The 17,122-nt window shown below is 40.6% G+C and overlaps 1 protein-coding gene across 1 annotated transcript in view; it reads left to right on the top strand.

Annotated features, from left to right (window-relative positions):
• Window positions 1-10,519, top strand: part of LOC124556617 (caspase activity and apoptosis inhibitor 1-like) — a 211,202-nt gene extending 200,683 nt beyond the window's left edge. Inside the window, exon 8 of the mRNA XM_047130584.1 lies at window positions 9,460-10,519. Coding sequence (XP_046986540.1) covers window positions 9,460-10,388 — 929 coding nt within the window. The 3' untranslated portion in view covers window positions 10,389-10,519. The remainder of the gene's footprint in view (window positions 1-9,459) is intronic.
• Window positions 10,520-17,122: the final 6,603 nt, after the last annotated feature.

Raw genomic sequence — 17,122 nt, 5'->3', positions numbered from 1 at the left:
GGCAAGTGCCACACTCTTACTGAAGTGTACACACATGGCTGAAAACAAGTGAATACCCTTGGCTTTGGGTGGTATTCCCTGGCTGCATCTTCAGGTATTGAATCCCTGATCAGTTTAAAGTTTTTGATGCTGAATTGTATGTGATCCCGAAAGCATTGGAGCATATGAGACATCATCAGGCAAGAAGTTCATCTGTTCTGATTCTCGTAGTGTCCTACAAGCATTGGAACAAATGTACTCAGCAGATGAAATAATCCAGTTTCAATTAATGTGGGACAAAGTGCTCCCCTTTCAGCAGTAAGGGAAGCTGGTAACATTGTAATGGGTACCAGGGCATGAAAGAATTTGGAGAAATGAGATATCAGATGTGGCAGCCAAGAAGATCAACATAGAAATTGGTGTGCTCTGTGTAAAATTCTGGTTAAGGCTGTCATTCTGTTGTTGAGTCCAAAAGCCTTGCAGCTTTTGGGGAGGAGTGGCAAGCTGCATTATGTGAAGCCAACCATCTATGTGAGGTGTTCTGGGACTCTTCAGCAGAACTTGTAGCATAATATTCTCATCTGCCACATTTGATGACTAAAGGGTTTTAATAATGGGTCCTCCGTTAATGAGTATTTACCTGGGGGAAAAAATCTTTGAGAAGAAAAGGTATAGATTCCACACGCACTCTGATACCTGAGTGGTTGTTTCCAGAACATAGTGTACACACTGTCAAGTGCAACTCCACAACTTTTCACCCTGTAGAAGAGATTGAGACACTTACAGCCAAACTTGTATTGCAACAATAAAGCAATTAGTTTAATTCCTTCACTTGACTCCACACCAGAGCACCCTGATTAGTGCTGAAACCCCACAAGTGAAGCTTGGTGTCATCATTACCACCAGTCTCCAGAAAGAACTGGGAATAGTCTCAAGTCTCAAGCAACAGACATCATTGGTGCTAATATAAGTGACAATTTGCAACTGACTATAACCTGTGCTCTGAGTTGCTTCCAAGACGGCCTATTCCACAAGAGACACACACAGTGTGTACATCAGCTTCATTAGCCTCCCATCGTACTAATTGTGTAGGAGAGACCATTGTGTCCCTAATATTTCAAGTGCCTGCATCCAGCAGCCATTTCCTCCACCCCACCCCTCTATGTGTCAGCCTGAATCTCAATGAAGAAGAGGCTGTTGCTCAAGCAGAAGAGATGAGGCTCATTGGTTCTTACCTCTTTGTCATATGGAGGCAATACACCAGATTTGTTTCGTAAAAGTGTGAAGCCTTATTGACACTTCCTACAAACAATATTTTTATGCAAAGAGACTCACATCAGAGTGCAACCCACCACCAACAGGTGATAGAGATTCTGTGTGGATGCCATAAACAATGGGAGATACTGCCAAGCTCTGTAACGCTTACTGCTGCTCCACCACAGGCACAGATGCTGCCATATGAAACTGGCTGATACTTACTAACTCAGCATCCAGCTTTTCACACACAAGTTATTTCTTAATTGAAGTAATGCCTGCAATCCAGGAAGGGTGGAGTCTCTCCACACCTGCACTACCGTGGTGATCATAACAAAAATTCTGCTATTACCTCTGCATTGGTTAGTTACTTGAATTGAGGTTATCACAGGATGCAGGACTGTGATGTTGTCTATATGTTTAGGTATGATTACCCAGTAATACGGGCCAATTGAGAGATAGAAAGTGGACAGAAATGTTGAAGAATAACAGGTTTAAGGGCAGAGGGCAAAAAGTGCCATGGCAAGAGCCAAATAATCTGGTAGTAGGAGCATTAGTGAATTGCTTGCTATCTGTGACTGATCATGTTACGTTAGTAACAGGTATCGTGCAGCTCGATGCCAGTGTCCTTGCCATCTGCTCATCATAAAGAGGTCAGTCATCTGTGTTGCGATACCATGTGCTACTGTGGTTGGTGCCACTGCTGTGTCCTGTCACAACTCAGTCAATGGGGTGACAGGGTAGAGTTGCTGTCCCTTCATGGTTGCAGCCTGTTTCCCAGCATTATCTCTTTAGGTAGTATTGCAAGCTATGACTTTCCCAACTCCACCTTGTAGACCACTGGTGGGGAGCTCCAGTGGTTCAGCCCTGCTTCCTGTCGAGACATTCGGCTTCCTCCAGGGAGCTGCTGCTGTGGTACAGAGGACGGCCGCAAGGTCTGCATGTTGTTACTGCAACTGGTGGGAGGCTTCCTCAGCCTCTACTGTGAAGGCAGCTTTGTAAGTGACCTATTCTGCCTCAGTAGCCTCGAGGTGCACAGTTGCCTTTGTGATGACTTCAGAAAATGGGGTGGTCGTCTGCTTCCCCCTCTTACTTCTCAGGTGCTGGCTACACTGTGTAACACTCCGGTTTATTCTACTGACTTATCCCGCTCGATCGGGATCTGATAGCAGCCCAAATAGATAATAATTAATGTGACCGTGTACCTAATGGGGCTGGCAATCGGATTGGACTGCTACGGAGCTGTTACATTCCATTTTGTCCTTCTCAAATGCTGTAATAATGATATGTCTGGTGCCAAGAACAACAACAACACAGCTTCATTAATCAACAACCTATATTTATCACCAAAAACACAAAGTAAGGAGACAGCCACTGCCTTTGTCGTACAAAATTAATAACGGCTAATCTCAGCACAGGCCTCTTTGTTATTCATTATCGTCACACGCAAATTTTAATCACTGTATCCAACACTGCAATCCAACACTGCAATCCAAATAATGCCGGCGCGGTAGACGCGAAAATACAAATATCGGCACTGAAATATCACTGAATCACACTAGTAATTGTACTTGTTCACTTTCCCATATATTTCTAACACAAAAGGGGTTAAACCGCGGCGATGGCCACCCCCTTTGTCGGTACGGCCTTGCATTACAGCCACCGGCCACCCCACGGCCCGGCCCGCAGCCTGGGTTCCACTCTCTACTGACTCAACACTCGCTCTCGCATCCCGACGCACACTATCGATTGTTTGTCCTGTCGACCTGTGCTGTCGCAAAACTTATAGTAAGGGCCTACGGACCCCTTACATCCCCGCCCTCGAAAACTTCTTTGAAGCCACAGGCGTAAAAGAATCTGCTAGGGAGTTAGACATCACTACATATGAACAAAACACACAGTGAAAATAAGTAATGAAATTACAATCACCAAGAAAAACCTTGACTCCGGTAGTGGGCTGCCTCTACAATAATATTCTACAAAAAGCTATTACATCTCAAAAATATGGCATTGTCCAAATAACACACAACATCAATCCTACTTACTTAACATAGCATGGTAAATATTTTTTTTATAAACTTATCTTACCAAAAATTTCCAAAAACTTTTCACTTTCAAAGGTTTGTACGAGTCATTAACTACATATCTGTTATAACTTGCTATAGCAAACACAAGAAAAGAAACTAGTTGAATGCCAGCTACCCCTTTGGTATGCCGTCCTTTCAGCGGGGTTCGTGCCATCCATACTACTATCACTCTAATTCATAATTCACTTGGCCAACACTTATAAAAGTTAAGGAAGAAATTCACAACTTATTGCTACAGCAAAGACAAGAAAACAACTAGGTGAATGCCAGCTACCCCTTTGGTATGCCGTCCTTTCAGCGGGGTTCGTGCCGTCCATACCACTACCACACTGACTTATAACTCCCTTCCCAACGCATATAAAAGTTAAGGAAGAAAAAATCACAACTTGTTTAAATCTTTAACACAAGCAAATTGAAATTGAGACAAAATATGACATTTATACATTGAATGCCAGCTACCCCTTTGGTATGCCGTCCTTTCAGCGGGCTTTGTGCCGTCCACACTACTATCACTCTAATTTATAACTCACTTGGCCAACACTTATAAAAGTTAAGGAAGAAATTCACAACTTGTTCATTACAGATTCCATAAATTTAAATGCTACATTGTACCGCTAAGCATGTCTTACATAATTATTTGCAACACTACAACTAATGTGGTCACCCAATGAAAAATTTTAAACTACTGATCATTTCATTTTGCCAAACATCACTTCAATATGTGAATTGTTATCAAGAAAGCTTAGATGAGAGGTACAATATCTCCTGTTATATTCACACTAATTTAAATCCACTATATGGATATTTGTCATTCATTACTCAGTGCCAGAATTCTGCTTCTAAAGCTTGACCTACGTATAACCATAATTGACTCTGATAGCTAATTGGATACATGAATTACTAATTATTCATTAGTTACACCTTGTTTTATCAGCATACTTCAGATAAACATGTATACCTACAAATAACTTGCAAACAGATGTTGCTCATGTGCTAAATGACATACTTCAATATTTCAAACATCTCATACTCCATACTCTTCATTACACATAACTCAACACCAACTTCAACTACAAATACATATATATCTTCAACCTATATCAATCCTCCATATACTTCAACACTTCAAACCTCTCATACTCAATATACATCATTACACATAACTCCCTCAACTTAACAGCAACTACTACAAATTTACTACATGGTTCCTGACTGAATTACTTGGATGACCACTACCAATCCTAACTACTACACTAATTTTCTTAACCTAAGGATAGAGAAAGATGGTAGAGGAGTGACACTTGAAATTAAAGTCTCACCCAGCTGGGAGTGTACCAGTCGCCATTTGGTATACCAGCAAAAGAGTTGCTAGCTCCCTACACCTTAACTACTTAATCACTTCACATATTAATTTTCACCTACACAGTTTATGTAAAATGTTTTAAATAAAATTAATCATACTATTCATAAAATCTATACATATAAAATCCCCCAAAAACAATAAGCATATCTGTATAATTATCATTTAGACAGCGCAGTATGCATAAATAAGTATGTTCAATTTCAGAGTATTTTTCGCAAACTTTTCGGAAATTACTGCAATTGGGCACTTTTCCTAACACGCAATTCAGTTTACAAACGTTTATTTACCGCGAAAACTGCACATTGCAATTTAATGTTATGTCAACCAGTTGTCTCCACTCACCAACCGACGTTACCACGAGTCGCGATGTTTTGATGTTTGAAGTGGGCGTGGCGCTGTACTGCCGCCGGAACCGCGTGAAGTCGCGCTGCTCGCTGTGGCTGGACGTCGTAGTTCTCAGCCGGCCGCTCCGTAGCGCTGCAGGCGGGCGTAGTTTATAGTTCGGCTGCTAGATGTCGGGACGGCGCTCGGTGTAGTGCGTCTGTGCTTGAACTACTCTTTGCACACGTAGTTGGGATGACGTGTGAAATCACCTCGCAGATTGAAGCTCTTTGGCGCAACTGCTACACGTGTCTGCGTGACGTCACTCAATAATTGCGTCGCCACAATACATTGTCGTCCGCATACCAGTTTATGGGTCCGCATGAAGCTGTCTGATTTTCACTATTCAAAAGGCAATTTTAGTCAAAATATTACCACTAAACACTTCTTCAAAAGCTTTCGTGATGAATTCTTAGTTCGTTTTGCTATAGTAATGTTCACACGTGTTTTTCTTTAGTGTTCACTTTTCACAGTTTTTCGTGCGGATTTACGCGTTTGCACATTATAACACAGTTTGTTGACACTATTATTTTCATCTAAAATGGCAAGAAAAAGTTTAGTCACAATCGTAAGGTGCTATTACTTCGTATTGTTCAAAATGCACTGTTTCTTGTCGCGATAATAAAGTTTATGCTCTGTCCCGATTCAACATTGGAAAATATTTTCTTCGCGTTAAATAAGATAAAATTACCTATTGTTCTTTGCGATTCGTCCGAAAATTGCACTTGTCCTGTCACGGTAAGCCAAGGGTGTAACACTCCGGTTTATTCTACTGACTTATCCCGCTCGATCGGGATCTGATAGCAGCCCAAATAGATAATAATTAATGTGACCGTGTACCTAATGGGGCTGGCAATCGGATTGGACTGCTACGGAGCTGTTACATTCCATTTTGTTCTTCTCAAATGCTGTAATAATGATATGTCTGGTGCCAAGAACAACAACAACACAGCTTCATTAATCAACAACCTATATTTATCACCAAAAACACAAAGTAAGGAGACAGCCACTGCCTTCGTCATACAAAATTAATAACGGCTAATCTCAGCACAGGCCTCTTTGTTATTCATTATCGTCACACGCAAATTTTAATCACTGTATCCAACACTGCAATCCAACACTGCAATCCAAATAATGCCGGCGCGGTAGACGCGAAAATACAAATATCGGCACTGAAATATCACTGAATCACACTAGTAATTGTACTTGTTCACTTTCCCGTATATTTCTAACACAAAAGGGGTTAAACCGCGGCGATGGCCACCCCCTTTGTCGGTACGGCCTTGCATTACGGCCACCGGCCGCCCCACGGCCCGGCCCGCAGCCTGGGTTCCACTCTCTACTGACTCAACACTCGCTCTCGTTCTCGCCACCCGACGCACACTATCGATTGTTTGTCCTGTCAACCTGTGCTGTCGCAAAACTTATAGTAAGGGCCTATGGACCCCTTACAACTGCCCTCTCTTCTGCTTGCAGCCAGTCTTCCCCACCACTGCCACTGGCGAGATTTTCCAGGCAATCACAATTGCCTGCTGTGTATCTGTGCCTTCATCTTCAACAGTTTTTCTTCTTGGTTATGGTCTTCTCGTACCTGGCTCAGCTATGACGAGAGAAGGCTGGGTAGCCGTGCCAGTTTGCAATATACGGCCCAACACAGTTAGCACATGTCGAAGCTGCTTCTTTCCTTCTGTCATAGGTGCAGCTGTAATGCCTGTCTGAGTACTTGATGCATCTCAGGGCATTGCAGCAAAAACTTAGCCACATGTCCCTCTTCTTGGCACCTGAAGCACTCGGGCTTAGGGCCCAGGCCTGTAGGGAGAGATTCTATTTGAATCGAGAAGACTAGGTGCTTCTGAAATGTGAAGATGTCACCTGCCATTTGTATGGTTCTGATAAATGATGATGATGATGATGATGATGATGATGATGGTTGGTTTGTGGGGTGCTCAACTGTGAGGTGATCAGTGCCCATACAAATTCCTAACCTTTGCTCAGTCCAGTCTCGCCACTTTCATGAATGATGATGAAACTATGAGGACAACACACACACCGTCATCTCAAGGTGGGTGAAAATCCCTGACCCCGCCGGGAATCGAACCCAGGATCCCGTGCTCGGGAAGCAAGAATGCGACCGCGAGACCATGATGGCTCTGACAAATAGTGACAGCTTCTTCCTGTTGGTCTAGTAATGCAGCTTGACTGCCACATCCTCCAAACCAGCACGCAACAGCACTTCTTTGACTACCACCTCATTACAGATCCAGGCAACCCATGGAGGAGCACTTTGGTCATCTTGACACGGAGTTGTGGTGGCGACTTCTTATTCTTGAGCACCTCTATGATGTGGGTGACCACAGCGCTCTTTGACTACCCTGTATTCGGGAATGCTCAGTGCTTGCAGCTGGTTTGTGGCATCAGAATCGACAGACTCAATGCCGATTTCGTGCTTGCAGCAGCTAGCAATCTTGTCATAAATCTCTCTTGTACCTCTGCATTGTATTTACAAGGGAGGGACAGGTGTACGGTCATCATCTTTGTTTCATCTATCGGCGTATTGCTGCATTTAATGACCGAAGGCCCCGTCACTGTTTCAGATTACTTCTGGCTGCCTCGTTTTTCGATGCTGCTTTGTGAAAACATGACAATTTTGCTCCTGTCATGGGAAAGACACAATGGCAATTTTCTTTCTACAAATGCCACAGCACAAGCACATGCCACAGCTCTCCAACTGCCTCATTACTGTACCACACAACAACAATGTTGTCTCATTTCACTTGGTCAGGCTGAACTAACTTGGCTGCAGTCCCTAGTCTCATCTGCTAGTGAAACTCACACTTGATCATAGCTCCTGTTGAAACAAAAACAGCCAAAGAAATTAAAAGCACTAAACATAGATCAAAACTAAGAGATCAAACTATCCTGAGCAATAACCTTTTTTTCGTAATTTACATTTGTTTATTCAGCTGGAAATCGTGTGTTGATTCTGTGCTTAAGAATTTTTTTTTTATAATATGAAATGTTTAACCTTTGCTGCTCATTAGACCAGTGTCTTTTGATTGCATGGTTAACAGAAATATTTAGAGCCTTAGCCCTTACTTAATGTTTTTTGAAGTTAAAGCAATGCAGTCAGCAAGCCTACAAACTAGTGAAGTTGTCAGATGTGAATGTCAGACCTTGTTCCTTGGGCGCTGCTGCCAGCTGATATGTAAGAGAAAGTGCTTCACCATATTTTTAGACTAGGAAATACTCATGACTTAAGGTCCATATGTAGTTCATTATAATCAGATTTAATGTATTAAATTAACCTCAAGACCTATACATATTTTATTTTATTCTTATCAGGTTACTGTTAGTTTTTGCATTTAGCTAAACATGACTATTCAGTTGTCCACTTTGGTTGCCATCTTAAGATGATAGGCACTATTTCAGTTTGTTGAAATGTTACCGCACCATTGCAGCATGGTATCTCAGTTGAGGATAGTGTTCATTTGTACTGCTGCAACGTCTTGTTTAATAGAATGTAAAATCTTATGGTAAACTCATCAAAAATACAAGTTATTAGTTGTTTTTTAGATGGTGCCCCACAGATTCTACATATTTATTGAATGTCACTCAAATTGAAACTCAAATATATTATGTACAAGCAGTTTTGCCAGCCGTTGTGGCCGAGCGGTTCTGGGCACTTAAGTCCATCCAGAACCGCGCGACAGCTACAGTCACGGGTACGAACCCTGCCTCGGGCATGGATGTGTGTGATGTCCTTAGGTTGGTTAGGTTTAAGTAGTTCTAAGTTCTAGGAGACTGATGGCCTCAGATGTTAAGTCCCATAGTGCTCAGAGCCATTTGCCGTTTAAACAAACTGTTTCAATCTCAAAGATACTAAGATTCAACCAATTTCAACATTTCAACTCATACTTGTCACTGATTGGTCTCTCATGTCAGTTGATTCCTTATTCTTACACACGGGTTCTTAAAAATATGGATGGTATGCGTAGTTCCCTGCAGTAAAAGAGTTTAGGTGTTTTTTTGCCTAGTGTTGGTGCGAAATGACTGCCAAATGGTTCTTCATGCCTCTGATATCACTACCATATTCATTTTTCCACTGGTAGGCTAAATGCCTTCAGCACCCTGTTGTTGACGTGAGATATTGAGATACCTTGAACGAAATAAAGCTCATGCTTTTGGAAATTGCAGTTGCATTGACAGGCATAAATTTATAACTCCACCCCCTCCCTCTTTTGTCTGCACCCTACCCTACCACTGAGGACAGTTAGTATCAATTTTGTATTTTCTATATCAGTGTTGTTTGTACAAAAATTGGGTTGAAATATCTGTTCTTTGTGAATATTTTTGTAAAGAAATAATTTTAACTCTAGTGTTCTTCCTTTTTTACAGAAATTCCAAATCCTCAGTATACTTCAAAGGATACTCCGGCTACGCCTTCACCATCACATAGTGTAGCATCAGTCAGTGGCAAAAAACACGATATGTCAGATGATGTCTCAACAATTGACAAGGATGCCTTAAATGTTGTGGAAGTTGACTCGGATGCCCCTGGTGGGGATTCGTTGGAGCTTGTGGAGCTCGAACATCGAGCTCGTTCAATTCGGTCATTGATAATGCAGTGTGATGCTGAAAGAGAAAATGTATCTGAAATTAGTGACAAGTCCGCAGGAATTGGTTCAACTGAATTTGGTAATAGAAAACACAATATTTTAGATGGTATGACTGTGACCCAGAAGCATCAAGAATTAGATCCTCTTTTCTTGGTATGTGCACCTGGATCTAAAGTGGTCCTAACATCATGTAAGAAAAGCGGAACAGATTTAAACTGTAAAAGTAAACTTACAGTATATGAGAGACTTGGTCACAATGCAGTGCTTGTATCTGGTGATTACACAGTTTTGGAATCTAAAATTCCAGAAAACAATTCAACGGAAGTGGCACATGGAAATGGGAAAGGTGGTGATAATGAAACAGTTGGGTGTGACAGTTGCCTTCCTAGCACTTCAGGATCATCATGTATTCATAACTCTACAGGAGTAGAATCTGTCTTCCATAATACAGGTCCATTGCAAATAACTATTAGTGCACTAAATGGTGGCTCACTGTCTAGGAAAGATCTGCAAACAAATCCACAATCAGCAGAAAGAATGAAAGAAAAGAATATCCATAAAGTAGTGGAAACCAGTAAAATGTGTACAAAACTGCGTGAAAGAATTAAACGCACTCAACAACTTAAAAAATGTAAAGAAGATAATATTAAAGCAGAAACCATAATACTAGGAACAGTTGAGGAATACAAGTCATTAAATACAAAATAACATCAGAATTATATTGTGAAAATATTCATTTTATGTGAATTTGGGTTATACGTGTTGAATCGGATAAACCAGTAAAATTACCTATGTTATAATTTAATGCCACTTCATAATAAATAGCCTCTTCAAACCAATTTTGACTAGCTTTGTTGATTGCCTGGACAACACATTCCTCAATCATCTCACAAGTAACATTAGATGATCATTTTATTAGGAATACTTTTACCCGTTATTTCTCGAACACACAGACAGACAGATGCTGGAATAATAGAAAACAGGGAAGTTGGACAAAGAACTGTTAACTGACCTTGGAAAGTGTTTTGTTAATATAACAACATATTTTGTACATTGTCTTCATAAAACGTTTTCACATTTGTTGCATCATTGCTGAACTATGCCAGCATCCTATTGAAGGTCAGAATGTGATTAGTTGCTTAGCACCATATATCAAGTGTAGCATGAACAGTGCAGCAATGTTAAGCCTGAAATGTGCATCGGTGGCAGTGACTTGGATTAAGATAGAGTAGGATTGAAATCTCCATGAGATTACACAAATTTTCATGCTTTCTATAAATTTTAAGGTAAGTACTTCCAATTATTGTTCCACCTGAACTTTTGCTCCATCTCTAAGGCCTAGTTTTCAGCAGGACATTAAATTCCATTCTTCCTCCCTTCCCTTTCACAATGCTTCTGTTAATTTCAACTGTATGTTGTTTGCCAAAGTTAATGTGCCTATTACTGTGTGTTACTAACAATAAAAGTTTTTGTTTATAGAATGCATTGTGAAGTTTCAAATATTCATTGTTGTTTACAGATAATATACAATAGAATTTATAAACACTTAATACAGAAAAAATGGCGAACTGGAAACTATTTGGTTTTCAAAATGGATTGTCAAATGAACAATCTATATTTGCCTTGACAGATGATGTACTAGAATTTGAAATCATTGTCAGTTGGGATATTTTGTGATATTGCTAAGGCTTTTGAATGTGTGAATCATGATAGCCTCATGCAAAAGTTAAAATAATATGGAATAGTAGAAAGCAGGTTTGTGTCATTTACCTAATTTGCAATATAGAAAGAAGAATGTTTTGTATTCCCCAATTTAGAGAAAGAAATTTATTTACACTTTATTGAATACATGTAAACACAGAATAAATGATGCATGGTTCATAAGAGCTACTGATTCTGTCACTTTTATCTGTCAAAAAAAAAAATTAAAATTGGCCTGCAGTCACTTTGCTTTACGTTGACTGGCTGACAAACCCACTTAAGCTGCTGGCTGGAGATGCTTTGCTGCTTGCAGCTCACAGTGACCCTACTGGACGTAGGTGTAACAAGGCATATCAGTAGTGTGGATTTATCTGTTAATACTTCCTGCAGCATTACCAGATCCCTCTTCACTTGAAAATGACCTGGTGGATCCATTAGAGGATGGCATGGTGGCAATTTGTCGGTGCCAGATGTGGTCCCAGCTGGCACCTTCTGGACATTGATGCTCTGGCTGGGAGAGGTGGTCAAGAAGCTGGAGCTGGCTGGTCAGACTGAGGTGCTGGAAGCACAGATGGTTTGACCACTGGAGAACCACGTCGAAGTCCACAAGGACTACCAGCAGCAGCAGCACCAAATGCCCATCATGCCTGGTGAGATGGAGATCATGGCATGGAGCCAGCCACTGCTGAGGTAGCACGTTGAATGGTGGACACATCTGACAGAAATGCTACAACCAAAGCTGATTCCAACACTTGTGGAGTAACACCCACAAAGTGGCCACCAAAACCAGTTGGCAGCCTTGTTACTCCAAAATTAACTCCCGAATCCAACATGGGTCCACCCAAAATTACGCATCCAGATTGAGGTGTCCACGCAAAATAGCATTGCTTCTTCAACTCAAGCAGGCAGCGGTATTAAAGGTTGAGCAGCATCAGATGTGAATGCTTTTGCAGACACTTCTCCAGACTTCAGCGATGGATGGATGTGTGTCACACTGTGAGAAGCTTGGAAAGCGTTAAGAGCTAGATTGGATGTGGCTGTCTTCCTATCCTTTGACATTTGGGTCTTAAAAGTGTGGACAAAACATAGCATCAGGTCACTGGAGGCTGGTGAAATGTAGTAGGAGTGACAGGTTCGATGCCATTACAGGTGCAGAATTGCTGGAAGGCAGCTGCCATAAACTTTGGGCCATTATCTGTGACTAAGGTCCAATATAAAATTTTTGCTTGACAGTTCTGTTGGTAGTAGTGATCATCATTGTCATCATTGAATGCTACAATGTGACAACATAGGGGAAGTGGGAGAAATGATTAACAAAAATGAGTCATGGATGGATGTAAGAGATGTGAGAAAGGTGTGGTAAAATCCACATGCCATTGTCAAGAGGATACCAGCTGAGGGGAATATGAATGAAGAGATGTTGGTTGGTGTGCCTTACAGGTCACCCAAATGCACACCATCTATGTTATGTTGTCATACTTTCGTGGCCAGTACACATAATGGCGAACTAATTGTTTCATATGGGAGGTCCTCCTGCAGAGCGATGAAGGAGCTGCAGCATGTAGTGCTGGAGAATTATGAACCCATCTATCTGACAGTCATCCTCCACCAGTAGCAGGATACCTCAGGAAATCTGGAGCTGGTGGCTTCATGTGAAAAAACATTAGAGGCCCGGCAGTGCTTAGGCTGTCCTGCTTGAACATGCTGGAAAATACCATGCTACACGGGATTCTTCAGGTATGCTGCTGCGACATCTCTACAATTTATTGAGAAATCCTTCAAAGACTGCCAATATGGGAGTCAATCTAAAACATACAGTTTCCTGTCTGTCAAATTCCAAGTATTGAACCATAAGGACTCTGAAGAGAGCATCTGCGTTAGAATGTTGATGGCAAGGGTGGTAATCTACAGAGTACTGGTAGCTGGATAAGTACAAAGCGCTTCGATGAAGACCACAAGCCATCCATTCCGGCAGTTTACTCTTGGGTCCAAATAAAGACAGCAAAAGTTTGTGATCAGTATGTAAATGAAACTTATTTCTGTAAAGGAAAATATGGCTAGTGTTCTTGAGCTAGAGTTAAGGTTTTGAAATGAACACTACAGGCTTTTCAGAACCTATTGGAAAGTGCTGCCCTGATGCAGTAAGGAGAGGTATCCATTGCTGAAACCAATGCCAACTGAGGCTGGTGCATATTTAAATAAGGGGCTGACTTAGGCAAGTTTTGAAAATTTGGAATTCTTGTTGACAAGCCTTGGACCACTGAAAAATAACACACTTGCAGTGCAGCCGATTGAAAGGATAGGCAATGGAAGCTGCCAGAGGAATAAACTGGGCATAATAGCTGAGAAACAGCTGGAGACCCTTCACATATTTGGGAACCAGCATATTTTTGATCATCTCAACATATTCCTATGAGGTCTGCAGTCCCCTTTTACTGAGTGCATGTGCTAGGTAAGTGGCAGGTCAAAATAAAGAACCTTTGGAAAAACTGCCGACAGAACTGCAAAAACCCAGTGAAGATTGTGTCAGTGTTCCTTGTTTGTACAATCTAAACTAGGATGTCATCAAGATAGCTGATGCATTTGGGAATATCTGTTATCTACTGTTCTAAAAACTTTCGGAAGGTAGCAGATGCACACGCAACCCCAAATGGCAACCCGTTATACTGGAAAAGGCCAAAAGGTGTGTAATACTGAGATTTTATTTGTCTCCTCGGCCAATGAAAGCTGAAAATGAGCCCTTGCAGGATCAGTGTTTAAAAAGAACTGCCAGCCAGTTTGGAAAAGCATTCATCTGGCTATGGTAAGGAATATGAATCCATTTATGTTTGGGCACTGACAGTAAGTTTAATGTCACCACACAGGTGCGGACTTCTGTGTGACTATTGAGAGAGAGGCCTGTTGACTAAAAAGAATAGATGAAAGTACTTAATGTTGTTCAAACCAATCTACTTCCACTTTCACTTCACCCTGAAAGGCCAACAGAATTTGGTTTACATTTTGAAAAATGTGGCACTGCAGAATTCAAGGATCTCCCTGGACCAGGCTCAAATAATCGCACAGATTGGAAATCTAAAGTGTCAATATCTTCACATGGCACTGTAAGTTGGAAAGTATTAACAGTATGCTGAACAGAAAAACCAAAATCCGAATACAAATAAAGTCCAAAAAAATTTTCTGCGAAATGAGCGGTGATCACAATAAATGTCATTGTCTTCATCACTTGTTCATACTTCACAGAAACCTTAGACTGGGATATCAATAGAATTTCAGGGTGCCCATCAGACCCTGCACTGTTCAAAGGCAGAGCAAAAATATGTTTGATGAACACACCTGTGTAAAATAAGAATGTAGTAGGTACATTCCTGATTTCTGTGTACAACAGTATTTTTTGCAGAATAAGAATCTACTAGATACATTCCTGATTTCTATGCATAACAGTATTTTTTGTGGAACTATTGCATGATCACTTTCTGTAATATTGTTGATCTCTATTGCAGAAACACACAAGCTGGGCACCGTTCGGACTCTGACATAGTTCTGCTGTGTGTTTCTTGATAAGAGACTATTGGTACTAGTAACCCTGACATTGATGTAAAGTGAAAGTCAGGACAATTGGGCAATAGTTAAAATACGTTTAGTGCACACATGGATATAAATCTTGAAGGTCAGGAATTAATTTTTCTTTGTTTCAAAACAAACTCAAACTATATACATGGTTTTACATAGACACATAACAACTTGAAATATAAATGCATTCATTGATATAGTGTGTGAAGATCAGAAATTATCATTTTTGTTGTTGTTGTTGTTGTAGCAAAAAAAGCCTTATGTTGTATACACTGTTTTAGAAAGGGATATTAAAACTTAAAATCTTCTACTGGATAACAGCTTTTTTCTCTTAATGAATGCTCAAGTTTATTCTTTAAGGTATTTAAATTAGCTCTCTTGAGTCAGATGGTAGTCTGTTATTAAAGGCTGTTTCTATTGCATGTGGACTACAGTCTGCAGGTTGTCTCCCCCCCCCCCCCCTCACCCCCCCCCCCCCCCCCCCCCCCCACACACACACACACCTTATACCTTATTTCCTATAGGATTTACATAGAGTAGATAGTCAGTATTTTATATTTTCTGAAGATTTCTCTACAAGGCTCTCTCCTGTTTACCTTGGCTACCACTCTTATTTCCTTTTTTCATAGTCTGAAGAGCCTTTCTGTATAGACCGCTGGTGCCTGGCCCCATATCTCAATACAATACGGAAGATGTGGATGTATCACTCCAAAGTATATTTGTCTCGAGCTGTCATGGTCCAGGAAGGCAGAGACTCATTTCAGTAGATACACATTTGTACTGATTTCTGGCATATATGGTCTACATGTTCTTTCCATGACAGGTGTTCGTCAGTAATTATATCCAAAGATTTGTTTGTTTGTGTAGCAAAGGGCTGATGGAGATCTAAATGTTCTGATTATAGTGAAGCATAAATTGCATTGTCACTGTCTTCTCTTTATTTACAAGTAGCTTACTTGCAGTAAGATAACTTGACAAAAAATTGTAATTGATTTCATTACTGCCTGTGGTAATTTGTATATTGTGGCCCCAACTGACAAAAGCCAAGTCATCAGCATAGCTTTGTCGTATCTCCTTGTTGATACACAAATTTTATATCAGGTCATGCCTGTGAGATAGTATTGTAACTATAGTGTTTCAAGATTTGTTAGCTTCTAAGAACTTTTCCAGTCTTGCTAAGAAATTTTGTGTCTCATTTCTTGTGACATCATTTTCACCAGTTGTGCACACCACTTATTCACTTTCATTTTTTCCTGCAGGTTGATGTCTGTAACATTTTTCACAATTTTACTATTTATGTTGCTTGGAAGTCTTTGTTATTGTCTTGTAAAATACTCACCAAATTTCTTCTGTAGCTGTCTGTCAAGAAAAGAACACTGTACCTTTTCTGTGATGGATTCTTGATTCTGTCGTCACTCTGTCTTGCTGTTGTTTAATTTGTCCCACCGTCAAGTTGTTTATGAACTTCATTGCCATCACACTTCACATTTTCATTTTTATCAGTAACAGTTGTTTCAGCAGTAATTGCAGTCCACTTATTTGGAAGAGTTTGACTATCATCTGGAAATGTACACTGTAATAGTGATAACAGTTCACACTACTTTTTAGACATTAGGTTCTTCATATTCATATATGCAACAGTTTGGCTTTCATGCAAAAGTGTACACGATTTCATGATGGCTCACACATTTCAGATGTAAGTCTTTCCTTATCACTCAATAGGATGTTAATTGTTAGTTGAAGACTACTTAGGCAACCATTTAACTTCCTGATTTCATCACTACAATTTGTGCACATGCTGCTTTTACCTGTATAATCTTCACTTTCTTTTGCATCAACAAGACATGAGTCAATACAAGCCCCCATCTTCTAAGTCTGACTTCGTGTATCAGGTTTGGAAGGAAAGTTCTAATGCATTTTGCAAGTCCTCACTGGGGCATCATAGACATTTCCAAATAGGTGGAAAATGTTTACTGGGTGGCTTGGGAAATTTCAAAAACATGAGCTGTATGGAACATTTATGCTAACAATGGACCTGAATGATGTAAGGCCTGTGTGTGTACATAACTACCAGCGTGGAACAAATTACAATTTCCCTAATAAAACCTTCTGCATAGGATACATCACAAGCACATGTAAATTTACACTTCCCACTCAATCCTTGAAGATCT

This window comes from Schistocerca americana, chromosome X, assembly GCF_021461395.2.
Source record: "Schistocerca americana isolate TAMUIC-IGC-003095 chromosome X, iqSchAmer2.1, whole genome shotgun sequence".
NCBI lineage: Eukaryota > Metazoa > Arthropoda > Insecta > Orthoptera > Acrididae > Schistocerca > Schistocerca americana.
Note: the sequence above shows the minus strand (reverse complement) of the source record. Positions and strands in the feature narration are given on the sequence as shown.